Source organism: Periplaneta americana, chromosome 1 (genome assembly GCF_040183065.1).
Source record: "Periplaneta americana isolate PAMFEO1 chromosome 1, P.americana_PAMFEO1_priV1, whole genome shotgun sequence".
NCBI lineage: Eukaryota > Metazoa > Arthropoda > Insecta > Blattodea > Blattidae > Periplaneta > Periplaneta americana.
Genome location: NC_091117.1, coordinates 155,078,918 through 155,102,841, shown reverse-complemented (window position 1 = coordinate 155,102,841; position 23,924 = coordinate 155,078,918). Strand labels below are relative to the sequence as shown.

General features: G+C 34.7%; 1 protein-coding gene across 2 annotated transcripts in view; it reads left to right on the top strand.

Annotated features, from left to right (window-relative positions):
- The window catches only part of LOC138702705 (putative helicase mov-10-B.1), a 102,891-nt gene that overhangs the window by 37,236 nt on the left and 41,731 nt on the right, over nucleotides 1–23,924 (top strand). For both annotated transcript variants that reach the window (XM_069830030.1, XM_069830034.1), the window contains 7 exons: nucleotides 3,479–3,695; nucleotides 9,695–9,909; nucleotides 16,703–16,818; nucleotides 18,630–18,751; nucleotides 20,023–20,160; nucleotides 21,550–21,733; nucleotides 23,452–23,594. In XM_069830030.1, coding sequence (XP_069686131.1) covers nucleotides 3,479–3,695; nucleotides 9,695–9,909; nucleotides 16,703–16,818; nucleotides 18,630–18,751; nucleotides 20,023–20,160; nucleotides 21,550–21,733; nucleotides 23,452–23,594 — 1,135 coding nt within the window. The remainder of the gene's footprint in view (nucleotides 1–3,478; nucleotides 3,696–9,694; nucleotides 9,910–16,702; nucleotides 16,819–18,629; nucleotides 18,752–20,022; nucleotides 20,161–21,549; nucleotides 21,734–23,451; nucleotides 23,595–23,924) is intronic.

The window sequence follows — 23,924 nt, the reverse complement described above, 5'->3', positions numbered from 1 at the left end:
GACTGGGTACTGGGTAAGAAGAAGATGGGTGCCTACTGAAGAATGCACTAGAAGGAAGGAAGGAATATATGCAAAGGATGGATTGTATGCGGAGATGAGAAGGCAAAAATAGGAAATATTGGGGAATGCTAAGTTTGGATTGAAAGACCTTCCTTTGGGCAGAAAAATATGAATTAATTAATTCCCGTTTTCGTCAATAATATTTCAAAGTTTTAATGTTTGACCGTTTGGTTTAATTTATACATAGAACATTGCAGTTAATAATTGTGTGCCTCTGTAATTATTATCTGATCATCTGCGAATAGCACAGTTATAATAGTATACTTTTTTAAACTTAATTCCTGTTGGCTCATTCTGAAACCACTCATGAAGCATCTCGTATAGATATATGGGTATATTAATAAGTGATGTTGATAAACTGCAATCCTGCCGAATTCCTTGATTGCTGTCATAGTTCCTTTAGAAATGTTTGGTCCAGTATCGAAGCATTGAAATGCCTTTATACCTGTATCTTATAAGCTTTTTGTCACATTTACTAAATGATTTTGAATTCCTGTTTTCCTTATCCCACAGTTAAATCCTGTTAACTCTATCGGACGCGTTTTCATAATCAATAAATGCGGCGTGTCTCCAAATTGAACTCACGTCTTTTTCCTATTAACATTTTTAAAGTGAAGACGCTGTCAATACATGACCGTCTCTTTCTAAGTCCATTTTGATTAATTAATATTGCTTCCAGAGTAGGGTGTTTAATTTGTTAGCTATTTTGTATCCTGCTGTTAGGCTTATACATCTATAATTTGAGCATATGGATCTATTTCCTTTCTTAAATATGGGTATTAGGCCTACTACTGCTGTCATCCGTTCACTAGTGTTTCACGTTTTTTAACACATATTTGTGAAGTATGATAGCCGTAGGATAAGAAATAGGCTCCATATATTCATATTTTCAACTCCTCTTGCTTTCCTGTTTTTAAAGATATTGGTACCAAATAATATATTTATTTGTAATCAAGTTTCCGGTACTCCTTATTTTAAGTATCATTTTCATCTTCTCGATATGCCCTTTCTTTTATTTTTTCACCATTTCATAAATTTGTTAATAATATTGGAGTCATTCTTCTTCTTTGAGTATTTAGTTATTCTGTATAATTTTCTTATTTATTCTGGTATTTCAAGATCTTTCTCCCGTGTGACATAATCTTCTATTTGGCTAATGTATGTTTCCCAACTATCGGATTTCTCGTTTCTCAATGGCTCATTTCCTCTTTATTCAGTTTCATTGTCTTGCACTTTATTTTGTAGCATTTTATATGCTTCTTTCTTGCCTTTTACTAATATGTTTAAATTTTCATTCAATACTTAAATCTCTTTTCTTCTATAGTTTTTATATCTTACTCTTACGGCTTTAATCGCAGCTTGTTCCATTAATTCTTTTATACTTCTCCTACTCTTTATTAATATCTATATCTGTCATCTGTGTTAGTTGGGAGGCCGGAGGGAAAAAGACCTTTGGGGAGGCCGAGACGTAGATGGAAAGATAATATTAAAATGGATTTGAGGGAGGTGGGATATGATGATAGAGACTGGATTAATCTTGTTCAGGATAGGGACCAATGGCGGGCTTATGTGAGGGCGGCAATGAACCTCCGGGTTCCTTAAAAGCCAGTAAGTATCTGTTACTCTCATGTTTAGCCGTTGGTTTAACGTGTCTGATATAATAGTCTTATACTTCGTTCTTGCAGTAAAAATGTACTTCTTAATTTTATTATTTTCGACTACAAAATGTGTCAGCGACATTGCTACAAAATACCAACCCAGTTCTCAGCACAGGAAACGGAAAGAACAGTCCCTACTCCCGATCATGTTTGCCATATCAATATTGTTAACTAATAAGGAAAATATGCGGAATCTCACTCCCACTCATATAGAGGAGTATGAAACATCTTTCTTCGTCAGAGATAATTCAGACCTTCATTATGTATCAAAGAGGCATACCTCAAATTAATTTAAACAAATGAATGAATATAGGTCTAAGGTTAATGTCATATTATTATTATTATTATTATTATTATTATTATTATTATTATTATTATTATTATTATTATTATTATTAGGTTGGTGCATAATTCCGTAGCGATTTTTCATAAGTTTATTGAAAACATCAGATACACAAATTAAGAGAGAAGTTAATCATCAACAATATATTCTCCTTCTCTATTTACAACAGTCTGCCAATGCTGGAGTAGTTTTTCGATTCCACGCTTGTAAAAATCGCGTGCTTTTAAGTTAAAGAAATGGTCAAGCCATGTTCGGAGTCCATTTTCATCCGGAAAGGAAGTTCCTTGAAAGTTGTTCGATAGAGAGGGAAAAAGGTGAAAATCTGAGAGCGGAAAATCAGGTGAATAAGGTGGGTGCGGAATGACTTCCCTATCCAAGTCCTGGATAGTGTTTTGTGTCAGGTTAGGGGAGTGTGGAGGGGCGTTATCGTGGAGTAGCATCACTTCACGCAGTCTTGTTTGTCGTTTTTCTTGGATTGCGTGTGCAAGACGTTTCAGTTGGTGGCAATAAATGTCGGCAGTGATGATTACACCTCGGGGAAGCAATTCGTAGTACAGCACACTCTTGTAGTTCCATCAGATGCGCTGGCCTTTGTACGGGGAGTTGCTTTTTTTATTCGGGCTCAACCATTCCTTTCTTTTCCTTATGTTAGCATAAAGACACAATTTATCGTCACTATTAACGATATTGGATAGGAATGTTCGATGTTGTTCACGAGCCAATCGATGACGAACAAGCAAAGATGCATATATGGCTAACCGCTGATTTTTGTGGTTTTGGCTTAGAGCATGCGGTACCCATATACCTGATTTTTTAACCTTGCCCATTGAATGCAAATGTCGCACGATGGTGGAATGGTCACAGTTCATCACATTTGCCAGTTCTCGGTTACACTGACGTGGATCACGTGTTTAAACGGTCTTCAGGAAGACCTTCGGGATTTGATGAAGAACATGGTCTTCCTGAACATGGAGTGTCACTAATGTCAAAAGACCCTACTTAAAACAAGAAAACCATTTTCTTGCCGTATTCTCTCCGATAGATTGTCCCCATACACGGCGCAAATGTTTCTGGCCGCCTCCGCTGCTTTCGCCCCGCTATTGAACTCAAAAAGAAGAATATGTCGGAAATATTGCACTTTCTCCACTTGACACTCCATTTTCTAGCGTCCACGCCCTACTAACTATCTGCAAAAAGGAAAACTTCAATATATAAACTCAAGCACAATAATTGAACTTCAAATAAAAAATGTCAGTAGATAAATAAACCCATAGCAACCGGAGTACCAACACGCGAAACAAAAACGCTACGAACTTATGCACAAACCCAATATTATTATTATTATTATTATTATTATTATTATTATTATTATTATTACTATTACTATGTTATGTTATATTATATTTTTTTTTCACAGATTCTTCAGTTCCCCCACCGGACAAATCGCTAACATCTACAGTAGAGAAATTATATGTATCTCAGCAGCATGCTTTCCAAGTGAAAGGTACAAGAGCTCCATCAGCCACCACAAGCGAGTGTAAACTCTGTGATACAAAATTCGCTAATGAAATTGAATATAATGCTCACCTAGCGTTGGAGTCTCACATTGTGAAAGAGAAGTTCAGGATTGATAGGTAAGGTTATGAGCTATGTTACGAGTGTACATAATATGAATATTTATGATTTTGTCTTTGAATATTGTTGTAATTCATTGATAATGTTGTGTAGAATTTGATAAAAATGAGAATCACAATGCTGAGCGCTTCTTTAATGAAGTTTATGTGATGCTGCTGTTTCAAACATTGAAATAGACTAGCCTTTATAAAAAAAATGTGACAATACGTGACAGTTTGCCACTCAACTTCATAAATGTTCGTCTGTTAGTTACGATCTTTGTTTAGACATTACAGGTGCTATGCATAGACATTTCGCTAGCCCGCGCTACGAGCGTGCTAAACTAGCCCCGGTTATGGACTGATTACTTGTACAGCTGTCAAAAAAAAAAAAAAAGTGGCCGCACTCGTGAACAGCGAATATTTTCAAAGTCCACTTCGGGTCGCGGCGATGTTACACGATGCATGTGCTTGTACAAGCAGTTCCCGAACTATGAAAGTGTTCCGTGTCTGCGCCTCGTAGGCCAGCGGTAGAGTGCTTGTTTAATGATTCAAAGTTTGTGGGTTCGGGCCTTCTTCAAGTTTTCATTTTATTTTTTAATCGTTCTTTAGCGATGTAAATGCTATTCAAATTATCATTTATATCCAGTTATCGTTCTTTATGGATATCACGTTATTTATATTTTGTTATCGTTCTTTAGAGATATGAATAAAATTCAAGTCATCGTTTGTATTCTGTTATCGTTTTATAACGATATGAATAACAATTATTATTATTGTAACTCCAATGGTGATTAGCCCTATTTTACATATGTATGTTAGGGCTATAGTTTCATACACAAAAAAGATAAGCATAAAGAGAAATAGAAAAGAAAATTAAATTAGCTTACACGATGTAAACAAAACATAAACAAACCGTAAATTAGGTATTGCGATTGCAAAATAAATATCAGGTATCAATTTGAAACATACAAAAACATTAACAACACACATACGTAACACTTCTATAACACAAATACGCAGCTTTCCGTCCCATATATCATAAATTAATACACAATAGTCACACAAACACAATCAAACTATAATTACGACATTGTGACGACATCAAGCATCACATAACTGACTCACATACATAACAAATCAAGCATCCGTTACAACACATACACTTCAACATAGTAACCACACTTTTAAAAAGTTACAAATTTGACTCCAAGAAGAATAAATAGGACACTGTTACTAATTACTATTCTTCTACAATTTCTTAAATACATCTGTAATAAATCTGTGAAATTCCGATATGAATAATATTCACGTTTTTTATATTGTTATCGTTCTTTAGCGATATAGATAATATTCAAGTTATCATTTATATTCTGTTTTCCTTCATTAGCATTATAAAATAATATTCAAGTTATTTATATTGTTATTGTTCTTTCGCAATATAAATAATCTGTATTTTATGTAAGTAATTATTATAACACAAATAACCATCTTTCTTTGTAAAATAGGTTATTTTATTTAGATAATTAAATAAGTATTATATAATATCTTATATTAATTAAACAAACCGATATTTATCATTTATATTCTGTTCTCGTTCTTTAGTGATACTGTATAAATAATATTCAAGTTATTTATATTGTAATCGTTCTTTAGCGATATAAATAACATAAATTTAATATTAGGTTTGGAAAAATCCAGTTGCATAATACTGGTATTAGTTTTTCTTTTTGTATTATTGCATTATACTATCTTGAACCACAATAAAATGAAAAGGAGTAACGAGGAATTGAACCTGAGACGTTGACATCTAAATTTCGACGTTCGTCCGCTGAGCTACGAGGGCAAAAGTGTGGAAACATTTTCGGAAAAATTGGCCCAATCACACTCTAAGATTTTCTGATGATTCGTAGAAGCTAGTCCAGGATGCGGGGGGCAAAAGCTAATTGAGATTTCCCGGTCTCTGATCGGGTCAAACATCCTGATAGAATTAATATTTAACCCTTGCCGTGACTTTCGGTGAAGTCCGGAGGGCCCAATTAGTCAAATCCACTCTCCTCATCTCCATGCTTGGGTCCCCTGGAATTTAATAAGATGCGAAAGAGATAGTGGTATGCGGAAAGCAACGGGATGTTACCGCATTTAGGCCTATCCTTCCCAAGAAAAACTGCAAACATGAACAAAGGAAGCTTTTAATAGAAGAAGAAGGATATTCTGCGGACCTCTGGAAAAATAACTAAGGAAGAGACTAGCGAAGTGCTTTGTGTGGAGTGTGGCATTGTATGGGGAAGGAACATGGACATTACGACGAAATGAAGAGAAACGAATTGAAGCATTTGAAATGTGGATGTGGTGAAGAACGGTGCATGTGAAGTGGACAGACAGAATAAGAAATAAAATTGTGTTTGAAAAAGTGAGTGAAGAAAGAATGATGCTGAAACTGATTAGAAAGAGAAAAAGGAATTGGTTGGGTCTCTGGTTGAAAAGAATAATAGACGACATTAGGATATGTGGATCATATGCGGAGACTAAGAGGAAGGCAGAAAATAGGAAAGATTGGAGATTGCTGGGTTTGCAATGAAAGACTTGCCCATGGACAGAACACTTATGTATGTATGTTCAGAATGCCTGGAATATCGTGTCTAAGAACAGTCGCTATTTGCAAAGACTAGTCAATTCCATGCCCATTCGACTCCAAGATGATCGAGATAAGAGGAAGATAGACTAAATATTGAATTGTGGCTTTTTGTTTTGTTTTTTGAACGCTTAATTGTTTGAATGTTTTAAGGCCGACGCCAGTAAATTAGTTTTGTTTATGCCACGAAAGATATTTTATTGAGAATAAAATCTTTTTTCTTTCCATTTGCAGCCACAATATCATAATGATAAAGTCATAGCATAATATATTAATAAATCTGATGTTAATTACTAAAATAATCGTAAAAGAGAAAGGAGCCATTATGTATAGTTTGTCTCTCTCAAAAACAGAACAAAAAAGAACATAAAAAGCACGAGGTTGTAGTCGAACGCAGGACCTCATGATTAAGAGACCTGTACGCTACCATTACGCTATCGAATCACAGAGGGAATACTTCAATTATAACTATAGATATCAGGCAACGTGGTCCAATAACATGTAACATCGCCTGTCTCCGAATTATAGCGAAGATACCCGAAGGGAACATTGTTTCAGGAGAGCGGCCACTTTTTCTTTTGACAGCTGTACAGGATTCATACCATATCATATCTCTAACACTGGTTTATGAATACGAGAAACGTTAGTTCGCTGATCATCCACCGGAAGCCCACGCTAAGAATGTCTATGAATATGGCCCTACAAGTTTTCGTTCAGTAAGCAATTGTTCGGAAATATACTGAATTCTAGAGCCAAACATAGCAGGCGACCTAATATAGGACTAAAAAATTATGGTTTATTTAACGACGCTCGCAATTGCCGAGATTATGTCAGCGTATCCCGCAGGAGTTCTCTTACATGCCAGTAAATCAGCTGACATGAGCCTGTCGTATTTAAGTACACTTAAATCCATCGACCTGGGCCGGGATCGAACCCGCAACTCGAGCATAGAAGGCCAGCGCTATACCAACTACGCTACCGAGGCCGACTCATAGGACCATAGATTTTTTTTAATAGAGAGCATTTTAAATAAATCTAAGCCAGTGTGGTGTGTTATAAAATGAAAACGTATTTTTATGTCCTCACTTATTTCCAGCTCTGTTAAATATAATACGTTAGTCCATCTAGTAGACTTTTTTAAAGTCATATTTCGAGCACCGTGTGTTACTACAGATACAAGTTGCTTTACATTCAGATTCTTTTCTTCTATACATTTTCTTCGTGCTTGGAATAACTCTTCTTCTATTGTATTTCCTTTAAGTGGAATGACATCGAGCAAAATATATACTATTCTTATATGGAGAGATCCTCCATAACCCCGCGGATGAAAATGACCAATCTACTATACCAGTATCTGTGCTTTCATTTAAAGCGAGAATATTTCTCGTTCAGCTAGTTCATTACCCTCCTTTGTATTGTCCGTGGAGATAATTTCAAACTATTAAAAACATAGATTATTCGGGACAAAGAATGTTAGAAACTTTATTCAGGCATGTTTTAATGAACGTTCCTTCATTATAGCACTAGAGTGATTTTGCGATTTCCAAACCAGTAACACAACTTGCATGGAGTTCCCTTTGACTCGCATCTTGATCATCGTATTTTAGTACCGGAACTATTATTTGAATGTATTATTTTTAAAATAATTGCTTAGCCTCGTCCAGCCCTACGAAAATAAAATTATTTTTATCCTTATTTTCTAATGTATATAGGCTATTATTTCCGTTTACAATGGCTATTATTTCCGTTTACAATGGCTATTATTTCCGTTTACAATGGCTATTATTTCCGTTTACAATTAGATTGGATATGATCATGCTTATCTATAATTTCGTCGTATAATAATTACGGCATGGTCGTAATGTCGCTCGATATTTGATTTATAAGTGCCTATTACAATTTCAGAACACACGAGGCATCTACATATCGTGATACGCTCAGCAAATACTGTTCCTCCCATTCTTCCTTAAACATACGTTTCCGAACAGATGTTGTAGGTTTTGAGAAAGAAGTAATCTAAATCTAAGCAGGTAAATCGCCACTGATAGATGCTTGTGTACTGGAGTTGTATGGGACTTGGATGGAAGGGTGGAGGTGAAGCGAAGACAGTTGTTTACTGCGCTGCCCCTGCGACGTCACTTTTCTAGTGATCATGATTACATTTTTGCCGATGCCTGTTATAGAGAATAACAATCTTATAGGTCCAAAGAAATTTGAAGTATGATAACCCAAAGACAATAGAATATAATGGGTCTTGAAACTTTTAACTTGCTTTCCTGTAAAAACAGTAAAACGTAACTTATCAGGTTTTTCCCCTGTAGTCTTCATATTATTTACGCCAAGAAGTGTACTGTGATAGACGGACAGTCATGACATCACAACACGTGGATTTGCTGACATCAGGTTTCACTTTTGATTTGGATGAATAATAATTAGTGGCTTGAACAACGAACGGTACATTTATTATCTTGTAATATCTTCTAGTTACGATGTGACTGTAATTAAAAGTTTAAGTTCTTTGTTTTATGATGAAGGATGGGTAGAGCGGAGAAAAATTCTCTCCGGCACCGATACTCGACTCGTTGTTTTATGATTATGCTAATATTATTCTCATCAAGCGGTGATCTACAATTACTTGAAATCATACACCCACCGATCACTTAAAGGTTTTACGCAATTTAGGGATTCTACGAATCCCCTGGCATTCTGTTTTTATCTCTCTCTTCTACGGAGGGACCCCAAGGTTTACACTGCAGCCTAAGGCTTATTGTGCTTACCACTCCTATTCTGTAGATGATAGAGTAGCCGAACGGCTGCGCTCTTGAACAAGTACAGCAAGCCGCACCGTGAACTGAACCCAGGCTATGGTATGCGTGATGATGAATTGTTAATTTATGTGAAATGAGTCCGAGGTACAACGCCGAAAGTTACCCAGCAATTCTGCTTCAATTGGTTGAGGGAAAACCCTGAAAAAACCCCAACCAAGTAACTTGACCCAACCGGGATTTGAACCCGGGCCCGCTCGTTTCACGGTCAGACGTGCTAACCGTTACTGTTGCATGTATAAATGTTTACCGTTACTGTTGCATGTCACTCAGTAACTTCAAAACACTAAAAGTCATTTACCATGTTTTACTCCCGAACTCCTCATTTGTATGCATGTATGTATGTATGTATGTATGTATGTATGTATGTATGTATGTATGTATGTATGTATGTATGTATGTATGTATGTATGTATGTATGTATGTATGTATGTATGTATGTATGTATCGATTCCTTTTTCCACACGATTTTCTTGGATTTCACATCTTCCAATCACGTAGAAATTTAAAACAATTTTCATGATAATTTCTTATTTAATTTATTTTAAACAATGTTACAGAAAATCTCTGATGTCCAAAAGCAAGATAATAGTGAAACTAAACAGTGAAAAATACACAGAAGATATATTTGTTAGAGAAGGTGTTCCTTACACTGCTCCAGTCACTATTCTAAATGAAGGAGAAGAAGAATGTCAAGTTTTGGGCGTATTTGACTTTATATGCAATACAGGAATTAATATAACATGGCCAACTTTCCCGCAGGTATTAAGACCAGGTATGGCCCAAATATTTTTTATAATGTCTATAAGAGGGTATACAGAGTGTTTTAAGCGTATTTTAGTGTTGTTCCTTTTACAGTTTGAAAATCTTCTAACTATTAATGTGTTTTTGTGGAATATTTAAATTTGTTTAGAGTCAAGCTTCGATAAACCGAATTCAAGGAGAACGGCAAATTACTTCGATTTATCGAGGTTTCGAATAATCGACGTTCAATTTTAGTATTACTTTAGCTGTCTTCAGTATCTTTCAAGAACAATTTTGATTGTATAAGTTTGTTATTGTTTCTGCGCTGCTGAAACCACTTTACCAAACATTCTTCAATGTCGGTTTTTTTTCTCCAGTAGTTGTCCCCTCCATAATGCGAACTTCGTTTTTCAGGATCGTTGAAAGTTTCCTGGTTGAAATCCCGAAGTCGGCCATTATGTTCTTTAACTTTGATTTGAGGGCAGTTCGTCCAAGATTTTTTATCCAATTCTATTTTCGTCCAATGGAATACATGTCCGGAAAGACATTTAGTCCATTGTGACTTTTTGTCCAAAATAAATTACCGTAGTCCAATGTATAATTTTGACCAATCCAAATTTTATTGCTTTTATTTATTATCTCTTTTCATATACTTAATACTTGTTTATTTGTAATTAAATCTCAATTAAGGTGTAAGAATGAATAATAAGCGCAGTCTGGTAGCCCTTTGAAAAGCGATAATGTTGCGAAATATTTGGAAGAACAAAAGGGTTTCAATTTGAAATATATTATTCAATCGGCAAGTGAAGCTTCGGGAGTTTGTATCAATTGGGTGAAGATAATATTACAAGAACCACTGTCAGATCAAATTTTCAACCCCAAAGAGGAAGTCGGAAGAGAGACAGAAGAAAGTGGGGTACCGTAAGTGGAGCTCGATTACTTTGCTGAGAGGGTTGTTAGAAGGAAAAGATTAGTCACCATTTAAAATCAGATAAAGTTATTGTTGTCATTCACGTCTGACAAAATCCAGAAACTGTCCAAGTTTAAGCAACAATAGTTTGAAAATAGTTACACGTTCATGCGCATCATTGTTTAACGCGGAAACAAGCCTGGCGGCATTCAGTAGACGAGTAGAGCATTTCGTCATTGTACCTTTTTCTTCATCGAGGCGACAGTCACAGAGAATGTGTATCTGGACATATTGCAGAACTTTTGTTGTTGACCAACTCCCTCTAGAATCGTATTTTCAGCAATATGGGGCTCCACCCGTTTGCTATGAAGCAGTAAGGGCCGCCGACAGAATTTATGGGCCCCTATACTGTAGTCGGACCCCCGTTGAAAAAAGTAACAATTTATAAGTTACCAGTTATTCTAACCATAATAATCATGTGCAAAATAAATAAAAGATAACCCCATACACAGATATGAACTTAAAAATATACATTTTTATTAACGTTGAAAACGTTTAGCAAAACTTCACATTAGCACAATATATTATATTCATAAAACATTATTCCGAAACACCTGTAATTTCTAACTTGCAGTCCGACATCAACAAACAACTCTCCTTGACTTTATTGATGCAAAATCATCAATTATATCATCAACATTTAAAGACCTAGCAAGAGATCGCTCTCCAGACTAAGGAGGCCAAGGTTACTCAGTCGTTCTTGACACATTGTTTATCTGAATACATTTTTTATTTCCTTCATCTTGCTGAAGGATCTTTCAGCATCAGCAACTGTCACAGGAATTGTATAGAGTATTCTAATGGCTATGCAAATAGTCGAAATAAACTGTCTAGTTTTAATTCCCTCAGACTATTTAAGAGATTCATAGGTTCAGTGGGGTTGGCCCTAAATTAGAGGCATGAATTGATTTTAAATTTTTCGGCTCATCACTGATTTCATTGTTAATGTCTCCATAATATTTTTCACGCAGTCCAGCACCGTTATTAATATCTTCCAATTTTTTTTTGTCTCTCCTTGTGCTTCTCAGCTCCCGACTTATGCCTGTACTTGTCCATTGTGCAGTTAAACTATAACCAGTAATACTAATAAACAGAATTTACTAGACAAACAACGAAAAGACGAAAGTTTTGAGACGAAACATATAATGTACTGAAAAGGAAACGTATCCTGCGACTTCGGTTTGAGAGAGTCCACTAGCATATTGTGGTGGGCCAGCGGGGTGTTGGTAGTTAAAAAGGACAAGCCAATAAATAATTGAACGTGTTCGGTACAAGTGACGGGAAGATAGTTCAGGCAAATGTCGGGGCCCTTAATTGTCGTGTTGGTGAACGTTAATCCGGGATACCGATATTCTATTATATAAAAGTCAAATGTTCACATATTATATGAAGTGGTAATTTGTATTAATTCTACTATTGTTGAGCTAATATGTCAAATTTATGTCACAAATGTTCTTACAAAATGTTATTGTACCCGTATGTACCTACGAATAATTATTCATGATATGAAAAAGTAATCAGACTTACTTCATCTGACGGGCCCTTATTGCTCACGGGCCCATATGCACTCGCCCCCTTTGCCCCCCCTTCTCGGTGGCCCTAGTGCATGACTTCTTGGATGCAAACTTTCCCGATACGTTGATTGGGAGATGAGTTCCCCTTGCCTGGTAAGTGGTACTTAGGTCACTCGACCTGACCCCCCTTTGAATTTTTCTGGGGCTTTGTGAAAGGTGTTGTGTACTAACATGGTAGAGTTGACACTTTGGAAAAACTAAGGTAACGCATTACAAATTCTGTTGTGCTAATCACTCCACAAATGTTACAAAACACTTGGCAGGAGGTTGAGTATGGTTTAGATGTCTGCAGGGTAACTCGAGGCGCACACATCGACTTACAATGACCATTTTCCGAAATTTAGAGTGTTATTACATCAAGTTATGTTATAAAACCATTATTTACACTTGAAATTATCACATATTTCTTGATTTCTCTAAGCGGAACACGATATATTATTAAGTCAACTTTGGCAACACTGAATTCTGATTTACAGAATAGTGGAAGTTCAAAATGCAGCGGAGAGTACCTGAGGAAACCTATTCTCTCACTAGGCTTGAAATGGAAGAAATATGTGTCAAGAAAAAACTTCTTATTGAAAAATGCGAAATATTTTGGCAATCTCATGACTTTTTGTTAAGAACAGTAGGTAGCTGTGAGCTGTAGGTCTACTGTGCTGAAAGGAATTACCTCCAAGGCTTAGTTCTTTTTTGCCCGGTATATTAACGGCACTGTCACGGACGGCTTTTTCAAGAGGGAACATTAGATATCCCTCATTGTTGAGTGGGCTCACAGCTGCCTACTGTTCTTCCGTTTCAATCAGTTTTATGCAGTTCTTTCAACACAGTATGTTGCGCCGTGGTGAATTACTAAGGATATAGTGATAAAAGAAAATGTCAAAATAAACTTCGTTTATATACCATTGAGATTGTTTCCTGGCATGCTAATTACTTCTGAACAATTCGAAAATACCATCAACAGAAGAGGGATATTATATTACAATATTTGAATCAGCGGTCTCCATTGTTGAGTTACCAGTATTCAATGTTTTGTGACATAAGACTTCCATGTGCCTTAATTAGTAAATAGATTATTTGTTTCTTTATTGGCTGCTTTCATTTCGGGTACTCTGTACAATATAGGCCTACTGTATTGCACTTTAATATAATACGAGTAGGTAGTGGTTCTTATACCTTATAAATTATTTATTATAAGCTATATTATGTGATAACAGTAAATTAATAGTACAGTGGGATTATTCATTCATGAGTTAGCTTTTTCACTATCTGTTACCGGACGTGAACATGTCGCCAGCTGGCAAGATCAAGCTATGGTCATTGTCGGTTTAGCGGTATTGAGCCAATTCTGTACTGAGTGAATAAACTTACAGTAGCATGATTTTAGTGTTCCTGTCTTTGTGAGAAAATAAGTAATGTTTCTTTACAGTGTGAAGAATTCAGTAATGTATAGGCCTAGAGCCTTTGTGACGATGACATCGAAATTCCACGTACAAATAATATTCTTCACAACGAATGTTTCTGTACGATACATTTGTTAAAACTGAGTTAGTGGGTAGGACAGTAAGACTGCTTCGATGTGAATTTCCTAATACTAATGTTCAGAGTAGAGAAACTGTTCGAAGGTCTGTAAAAAAAGATGACGGGAACCAGTGGCTATTACTGGGTATGCGCATAATCGCATGTGCAGACTCAGAAAAATAAATAAGATGCCTTTTCTTTGTTTTAAGAATTTTTTTTCAATAACGTATGATTCATTCTGTTCCTACTTTGATTTCCATGAAGTGAAGTTTTCTGCAAGGTCCATCTTTGCTTTCTAAGCACTATAAACATATACCCTCGCGTATGTACTTCGAAGGCTGAACATGGATTTGTGTCTTTGACGGTGGTGGAGGGGTAAGGGTGCGACAAAGAATGTCCCAGAATCACATCACTGTTAAGGATGGTTCACAATAAACTGGGAACGGAAACAAGAACGAGAACGAGAATGGAAATATTGTTAAAGTACATTTAAATACATTTATTTTAACATTATTTCCGTTCTCGTTCACGTTGTCGTTTCCGTTCCCGGTTTATTGTGAACTAGCCTTTACCCTGCGAGGGACGAGATTCTAGTCAATGACCGAAATACAACAGCTCAGCATACATTATCAGAAATAAATCTTGAAACTAAATAGCAGTAAATTACAGGTTATTAATGGAGAAAAATTCGCTCTGGCGCCGAGGATCGAACTCGGGACTCTCAGTTCGATCCCCGGAGCCGAAGCGAATTTTTCTCCATTAATAACCAATGGTAACCATAACACATAATTCTGTAGGACCAAAAAAATAAATTATAGTTATGAATGGTAGAGATACAATAAGAACTACGGGATATAACTTTTAGTACCGGTACCAGTAAGTTCAGTGTAATTTCTATATGTACCTAGTATTAAAACGAATTTTTAGCATCTAAGCACCGTGTAGTACTGTTAGCAGCCCTGCCAGAATGACATTACTACTGTATTTCGAAAGTCTTGTTTGAATTTTCAGTTCATTCCTAAAATACAGAGGAAGTGTATCATTCTTCATAAAATTGAAAAACTGAATGACCGTGTATTGTGTTTAGCATTCTTATTTTATTTTTAAACCTGTTTAATAAATAGTGCATATAGTGACAGTGATACAATTTAGATTAGTAGCCTAACTGTACATATTAACTGTGTTTATTTGTTATAGACTAGTGTGAGAAACTGTTTCAATCTATGTGTACATTATGGCTACAATTCAGCAATTAAAACAAATTTCACTGTATTAACTTTATAAGGTACCGGTAAATTGTAAATAAATAATGGTACGATTTTATCCTTACTTTAATTATAATTTCCCATAAAATCTGCTTGTTTAGATGTAAATCTGTCTAGTATCATGCAAATCAAGCTTTCAGGAATAACTCCCTGTAAAGTTAATTTGAATAATTTCGAAATTATTCTGTCTAGTATCATGATTGATGTATGGTATAACAAAATACGTTCTGCAAGTGATAATGTACACCCAATTAGAAAGTGCAGGAACCTCCATTGTTGGGAACATTACTTGAATAGGAACAAACATGAAATGCCATGTTTAAGCAAAGCAGAAACTAGACGAGATTGGTGAACGATTTTAAAACACACACACCAACTAAATCAGTTAGTAAACGTCTTGGGCAAAAGACTGAGGTGTCTTAAATCTTAACTCAAAATGCCACAAAACTGCTTAGATTAAATTCGTGTAAAACAACCTCAGTACATTAGCTTATGCCTACAGATAAAAGCAGTAGGCCTAGATAAAATTTTTGTTGCTGGATTTTGCGATCGTTGAAGGTATTAGACAATGAGTGTGTGTGATGAAGGAGAGCATTTTCAACATCTGCTGTAATTAAAGTAAGGTTTCTTAAATAGACACCTTTGATATGCATGGTTAAGTGACTCTTATTTGGCCTTGCCTATAATACTCGTCTTTGTAAAAATAATATTTCGTATGCAGTATTCTGATATCGTCACAAAGACCCTATGCTTGTACACTACTGAATTCCTCACACTGTAAAGAAACATTAAGCCTAGGCTACTTATTATCTCATAAAAACAGAAACACTAAACTCATGCAACTATAAAATTCACTCACTCAGAACTTACTGAATACTGGTACTGCTAACTGCTGAACAGGCAAGGTACTTGATTCACCGTAGCTTGACCTTGCGAGTTGGCGAGCTGGTATCACCAGCAAATAGGAAGTAATAAGAATGGACACTTGAGCGAAATTCCCGGCTCTGTTATTTTTTTGCGCATGGGCTAGGTTAGAGTTTAATTCCATTTTCAAATGCTTAGAGGTCAGTATAATTCCTGATCACAATATATATTGTGATCAGGGGTATAGGTTAATCGAGCACCAGCAAACAGTGGAACAACAATCCCTGTTCTCTGGCAAGTCTGCTAAAATGTATTTCTGGTGCGATATGAGCGCCAACTCTAGGGAAAAAGATAGAACCTCACGCTGATGCCAATACAGTTGGTTTCGAAGATCGCTGAAATAAGTCACTGCTACATCAAAGGTATTGATGTATAGTGTCCATACTTGTAATTCCCTATATGTTATCACTTCTTTGAATTTTCACTTTCATTCTTTAATTTATGTAAACACGACTGGAATGAAACTTTTTTATGACTCTGCATGACTCTGATAGTAAGACTCGACACTTGGTATGCTATCATATATTTTTTTAACTTTGTTATTATGCAAATATTAATTTGTAGTATTTTTAGGTCACTTCATCACTGGCACTTTGAGTTATGAACTGCATATCCCAGAATCATATACATCCATTTTATTGGTGCTAATACAGTCGCCAACAGAAAGGTCGTATGTTTGGAAAGAAATGGTAAGTTTATTAGAATTTCTTAGAATTAATTGTGATTATTCTAATAAAAGTCTGTAGTGTATTCATTGCAAGACATTAATTATATTATTATATAATTATCATGTTCACAAATGTCCACTAGTGGAGATAGTGGACGCATGATCATATAGAATTCAAATTTTCACTCACGCATTTGTTTACATAAAACTCATAAAAGTAGTACGAGTATGTATTCCAAAGAGAGGCTGCAGAACAATGCTCCACAGCATAGTGCGGTGCATCATGATCGATACTCATCAAGAAAAATATTGATGGTGCGTGTGTACCACAATTGTAAGTTGTCAGACGCTCAGGTTTTTCCATTCGGGGCTGAATTGTTGACATAACGGCTGTATTTTTATATACGGTAGTCTATCTGTGTGTCTTAAGGGAACGCACAGATGAAATTACTAAATCTTACAGTTTTCATTTTTTTTCTCAAAGACCAAGGACACTAGAATAAAATTATGTGACACGTTTCCTTATTAAGATGAAATAAAAGGCAGGAATTTTTTTCAACGTGATTTTCTTTAATTTTCGACGTGTGGAACCATTTATATATTAATTAATGAATTAATTAATTATATAAATATATAATATATAAATGGTTTCACACGTCGAAAATTAAAGAAAATCACGTTGAAAAAAATTCCTGCCTTTTATTTCATCTTAATAAGGAAACGTGTCACATAATTTTATTCTAGTGTTCTTGGTCTTTGAGAAAAAAAATGAAAACTGTATTAATTAATGTATTAATTAATGAATGAATTAATTATATAAATAGTTTCACACGTCGAAAATTAAAGAAAATCACGTTGAAAAAAATTCCTGCCTTTTATTTCATCTTAATAAGGAAACGTGTCACATAATTTTATACTGGTGTCCTTGGTCTTTGAGAAAAAAAAAGAAAACTGTAAGATTTTGCAATTTCACCTGTGCGTTCCCTTAATGTATTTGTAGGTAAGGAATTAAAATAAACGGATTGTGAAAAAATTATTAATTTGGAGGAGAAATATCTATTTATTTATGACAAAAGTCACACATACTATTATAATAATAGTCTGGGTGATAATACCTGGAGGGAAATACTACAGATGAGAAAATAATTTTTATCTATTACTGGTAGGCTATCTAAACTGGTCTTTATTTCATCATCGTTAGAAATCTAAACAATGGCTTTATTCACAGCAGTGAATTAAAATGTTTTGGGAAGTCAGGAACAGTGAAACGAAGAAATATCAGTAATATGACCAAGCTCCCAAGGACTCGCTCACCTTAGGAGTCTACTTATGAGCAATTCCCTGTGACAACAGGAGGCCCTTGCTCTTACGGGATGTGTACGGGCTAAATTTATTTATTTATTTATTATTTATAAATCACTCTCTCAATGACATTAACAACAATAAAATCCGTACATTCATTCATTAAACAACGCATTACAAAGATAATGCCTACAATTATTTAAAATTAAATCTAGATACTAGTCATGGATAAAATATTATACAGTACCCGATAGTAAACATGTTTTATGCATTTGTGGAAATTATCACCCTCAGCTTCGCCTTGGGCACTAAACTTTCCATTAGCAAATGAAATCTAATTTTTATTCTCTTATACATAAATTACTATAATCCATTTTGTTTACCCATGTCATGCCATGCCATAGAAAACTGTATAAAAACAATATTTTTAGCACTATCAGTGATACTGAAAACTAACATGTAACATATTGTTGGTAGTATTGAATTATCCCTACCAAAACATTTTGTTTTAATTTTAATTATTTGTATCAGGTGTTTCGAGTTCAACCTGAGTTTCTAGATGACCTGAAGCCCTCATCTCCATATAAGACACTTTCCAAATCATTCAGAAAGCAGAAGGAGGCACCTATTGTCCCAGGAGAACCATTACCACCGTAAGTTATATTTCATTAACTATTCAATTGCTGCAGATTGCACATTTTGATCTTATCTTACACGTCTAGTTGTCTGAAAGATTTTCGAATAAACGTTTCTGTATCAATGATATTATTCATAATTCATTCATAGTATGGGTATCTGTGATGTCCATACCAGTTTTGTTTCTAAGTCCACCATTTTGAAACTGCTGGAGATACGAATTTATTGTGAACAAATTTATCATGGTATTTACTAAACTGTGTTTCATGTAACTACCAGGGTAAAAATAATTACTGTAGTAACTGCTAAGAGAAACTTTCATTTACTTTAATCTTTTACTGAGGTAGAAAAGGTGTTTCATATATTTTATTATAGTAATTTTACTTTAGTTAAATCCTAAGGTTTTTTTACTCAACTTTATAGCTGTGTAAAATTAAGTACCGGTATTAGTGCACAATATTTAAGTAAAAGGAGCAAAATTATCCAAAAAAGTGTTCAGAATCAAGTGACAATGATAAAGTTATTGTGGAATATAGAAGATTTAGGCCGAGGTCAAAGTTTTATATATTTGAAAATACTTATGAATTCAATGAATGTTTCAATTTATGTTTTCAGCAATTTCAAATCGTACTAGAAAACACTGCTCCATATCTTCAGCATGAAAAATAACCATGATCTTCTATTATATTTACATGTCATCCTACTAGATGGTCTATTCATAAATACTGTCAAGTAGGCTATGGTGTACTAGAATAAAAGTTTTACTAAGGTCGGTAGTAAAAATTTTATGAAACTTAGGTAGAAGTTTAAATTTACTATAGTAAGATACTAGAGTTTTTTTTACTAAATTTTTATGAAACAGGCCCCTGCTGTAATATTTCTAATTTATATTTTAATATTTTCTTGCAGATCAAGTAATGTTAGTGAATTATTTGTGTATTTCTTAGAGTTGATGCATCTCCAAAGGAAATAATCACAGGGGGTAATTTCTTGGGAATAGACACACTAACATTCGTACTGTCATTAATGTCGATTGTCTGTACAGGTGGGAGCCTCAAGCTCCTGCTACCCTATGGACCTTCATGTCCTGTAATGACCTTACCTACCTTACCTGTTATCTTATATAGCTATAGGCCTATTCAACTTCAAGTCTTCAATGTTCTTTATTCTGAACATGTTCTATTTCAACAGCACTGGACATTATTCATGTCACAATTGTCACATTCTTATCCTTATGAAAAGATGTCAGTGATATTTTTCTGTAATTTTATACCTTTTTTTATTTCAGAATACCATCCCGCCTAGTGCCTGTAAGGAAGTTGAAGCAATACGAAACATCTTCAGTTTTACGTCGTATTCTTAATACTGGTTTACAGCCAAAGGACAATCTGAGCCCAAATGATGTCCAAGAACTTACGAAAGTAAGGTACGGGTGGCATGTATTAAATATAAACAATTGTTTCATATTCTAATATTTTATTAACTTATTACGAACAAGGATGGTTAAAAGTTTTAAAGAAAAAGAAACTAACGTAATACTTTTAATTCATTAAAGTGTTGCAACCAGATTCCTTAAAGTTTATTGATTTTACCAAGATATTTCTTATTTGTAATGTTGCGGTCTTCGTCATCATCATTGTCATCCACCACCGCCATAGTATTAATCCATTCCCACTGTCTTAATAACAATAATAATAGTAATAAATATAATAATAATAATAATAATAAATAATCAAAAAAGGAGTTTATGTGGCTCATTTGCTTGGGCCTTCCTGAGAATTAAAATCCTCTGTACTGGTATTTGTGTTTAAGAGTAATTTGATCATTCTACAGTCCAAAGAAATTTTTTACACATATATCACCTGATGTTGTTTTTATTATCTTCTGGGAATGTATAAACTTACTCTATGGTATTCATTATGCTATATATGCCGAATTTTTTTCTTATATCAGTACTTTCGTTTTGTTTCGTTTCTCGTCCGTGAAAATATATTTAATAACTACATCCCTCAGATGTGTTGGGTGAATGGATGGATGGATGGATGGATGGATGGATTGATTGATTGATTGATTGATTGATTGATTGATTGATTGATTCCCTTACATGAATAGATAAACTGTTAAAAAGTTTAACTGATACTGTTTCAAAATTATTTTGAGTAATGTTGAATTTGTTTTTATTAAGATAAATGTTTGAACAATTCGTGTTGGATAATTATGTAAATTAGAACCAAAAATGTATTTAGACAAATTATTCTTAATATAAATAAGGCAACTCAAGACATACCTATAAAGACGTCAGTGTTAATACACCAAGCTTGGAAAATAATGATCTACCATGGGTACGAGGAGTAACACCACAGATAATCCTCATAGCTCTCTTCTGCAAAATAATTTTTTTTTTTAGACGAATTATGTTTACCCCAAAGCAGAATACCTTAGATGGCTAAGTATATAAGCATAATAAACTGAAATAAGTGAATTTTGATCTATGCTATAACTGAGAATTCTTAACATAAATATACCTTTACTTATTTTGTCTGTAGTAAAATCAGTGTGAGATTGCCCTCCAAGTTTAATTGTAGGTAAATACCTGAAAATCTGTTCGAATTACCAGGAACGAAATTGCTTCGATTGAGACTGAAATTGATATTAACAGTCTTATTGTTATTGAGACGTGACTTATTAGCACTACACCATTCAATAACTTGAGATGAAATGTTATATCATTTTATGTGTAAATGAATAAATAATGGCTTATTGTATTGAATTTTTATAGAATAAAATCGAATTTCTTGTAATCGTGTTATTCTAGGTCTCTGCTGAAAATGAATGCTGTAACTCCAGGTGTAACAAGTATTGAGGAAAAAGACTATGTTCCTTTCTTCAGGCACCTCTTATACATAGAGGAACATCAGATGGAAAATGATATTCATATGTATGATGTCGATGATGAAGAAATGCAAACAATACCAAATAGTAAACTCTTAAGTTTACAGGTATGATATCGCTGCATCTTTGTAATGTGAAATATAGACATTATACTTTGACCGTTAAAAACTGATTTAAATGTTATCATAATATTCATGATCATTAAAAATTGAAATCGGCTAAAATGAATATGTCATATTTTTAACATATAGCAATGAAAGAATCACAACAATAGTCCACAGCTTACTAATATAAAGATCACACACACGCGCGCGCGCACGCACGCACACACATATCTCTCTCTCTCTCCCCCCTCCCTCCCCCTCCCCTTCCCCCTCTCCATCTCCCTCTCCCTCCCTATCCCTCTCTCTCTCCCTCCCTCCCTCCCTCCCTCCCTCTCTCTGAGATGTTAAGGCATGTCAAAATAAACGTCACAAAAAAAATCCGGGTTGGTTGTGTCGGAGACAGCAGCCAGTTTTATGCATGAATATGTCTGTCGAGAAGGGATGTTGACTGTAAGGTATCTGTTGCATGCTCACTCCATATGCGCTGCATAGGCCTAGACATTGTGAATTTTCTCTCTTCACTCAACATTACTTGCAAATTTTTCTAGTTTAACTTGTCGACTGCTGCTTGTTGCTGAATTGAGAATGTAGCCTCGTTTGTTACCAATGGTTTGACACCACTGTGACTCGAGTTTGCCTCTGCTGCCATGCAACTCGCCAATTCGTGCCTCAACTTCCCCGTTCTCGCGTATTACTAGATGACGTCACTTGCTTCAATCCAAGATCAAGTTGGATACATTGAGCCTTCGTATGTCGATCACCGTTTAGTTCATTGGAATAATTTTGTCGTATAGTTTAGAAAGTATAGATGCGACAAAACTCGCCTAAAAAGAAATTTTAAAATTCCATAGGGTACTTGATTTATTAATTTTTATCTCCTGATCCTATTGTCATCCAAAATTCAAATTTGGAACATAGTTAATACATTAAATCATACATAAAATATATTTTTTGAAAAAAAAAAAAAATCATTTTTTTTGTGTTGGATGACCTTGAAAAGTTAAAGAATTTTTCAGGTCATGTCATATTATCATTTGAAAGTTCACTTTATAAGCTTCCTAATGACACCTGTACCACAATTGTAACTTTAATAATCTTGAAAATATAACACTTTTAAAACTGGTCAGTGCATCAAATTTTGGCTGATTGTACCTTGAAAACTGGTCACTAAAAAACCTAACACCAACTACTTTTTGTACAGAATTATATCTTCTAAATGTGGAATAAGTTTTTTTTAAATAAAAAATATAAACATTGAGAATTGTACTTTTCTGTGTTGATTTGATATGGAATGACCATATTAATATACTGTAGGCAGTAGGCACGTAGGATTGACATCCCTACTGTTATTAACTTGCCGATTGTCTGTAAAGGTGGAAGCCTTACTCTCTCGCCCCACACTCTGGGCCGTCCTGGCCTGTCATAGTATGCCTTTACCATATTAATATCTAGTATACCTAAAGAAGTGGTATTTGTGTCACAGCCTGAAGATGAAACAGTACGGTTGATTTAATATGTAGATAATATTTGTGTCAATGGACAAATTAATGAATTTGCAATGTTATTTATTAAGTATACAGAAACTGTGAGAGAGAATAAGAAATATAAAATTATATCAATTAAATTATTAATTAATTGAAACTTGATTTAATGTAAAATGTGTGCTGGTAATAAAAAGATATATTTGAAATGTTAGTAATTTTAACAAATTATTATTTTAGGTTCCTGGACTGTCTGAGAATCGGCCCTCTGTACTTCGTGGTGACAGTGTGTACGTAATGATACAAGGCAATGATTCAGTGAAATATGAAGGAAAGGTGCACGAAGTAAGAGAATCAGATGTGAGGTTGGGCTTTCACAAATCGTAAGTGTATTTTTAAAATCAGAACAAAAAAAAATAAAGGAAGTAATGATAATTTAGAACATTGAATTAATGGGGTAGTACCAGTGCTAACATAATAATGACTGACTGACGAAAATGTTAACACAAACCGTAGGAATTTGCCGAATTTATGTGTGCGTGCATGTGTAGACCTACGTTGTTTCCCCATTACTTTTTACAGTACCGGTAACTTGATTTGTGAAGAAACGAGGGTGAATCAAATATAAACGAGACTTTGTGTTCTGAACGTGTAATAATTAACAGAGTGGGCGGCAACTTCACTGACTGGGTGGGAATGGCAGTTGGTTGGCC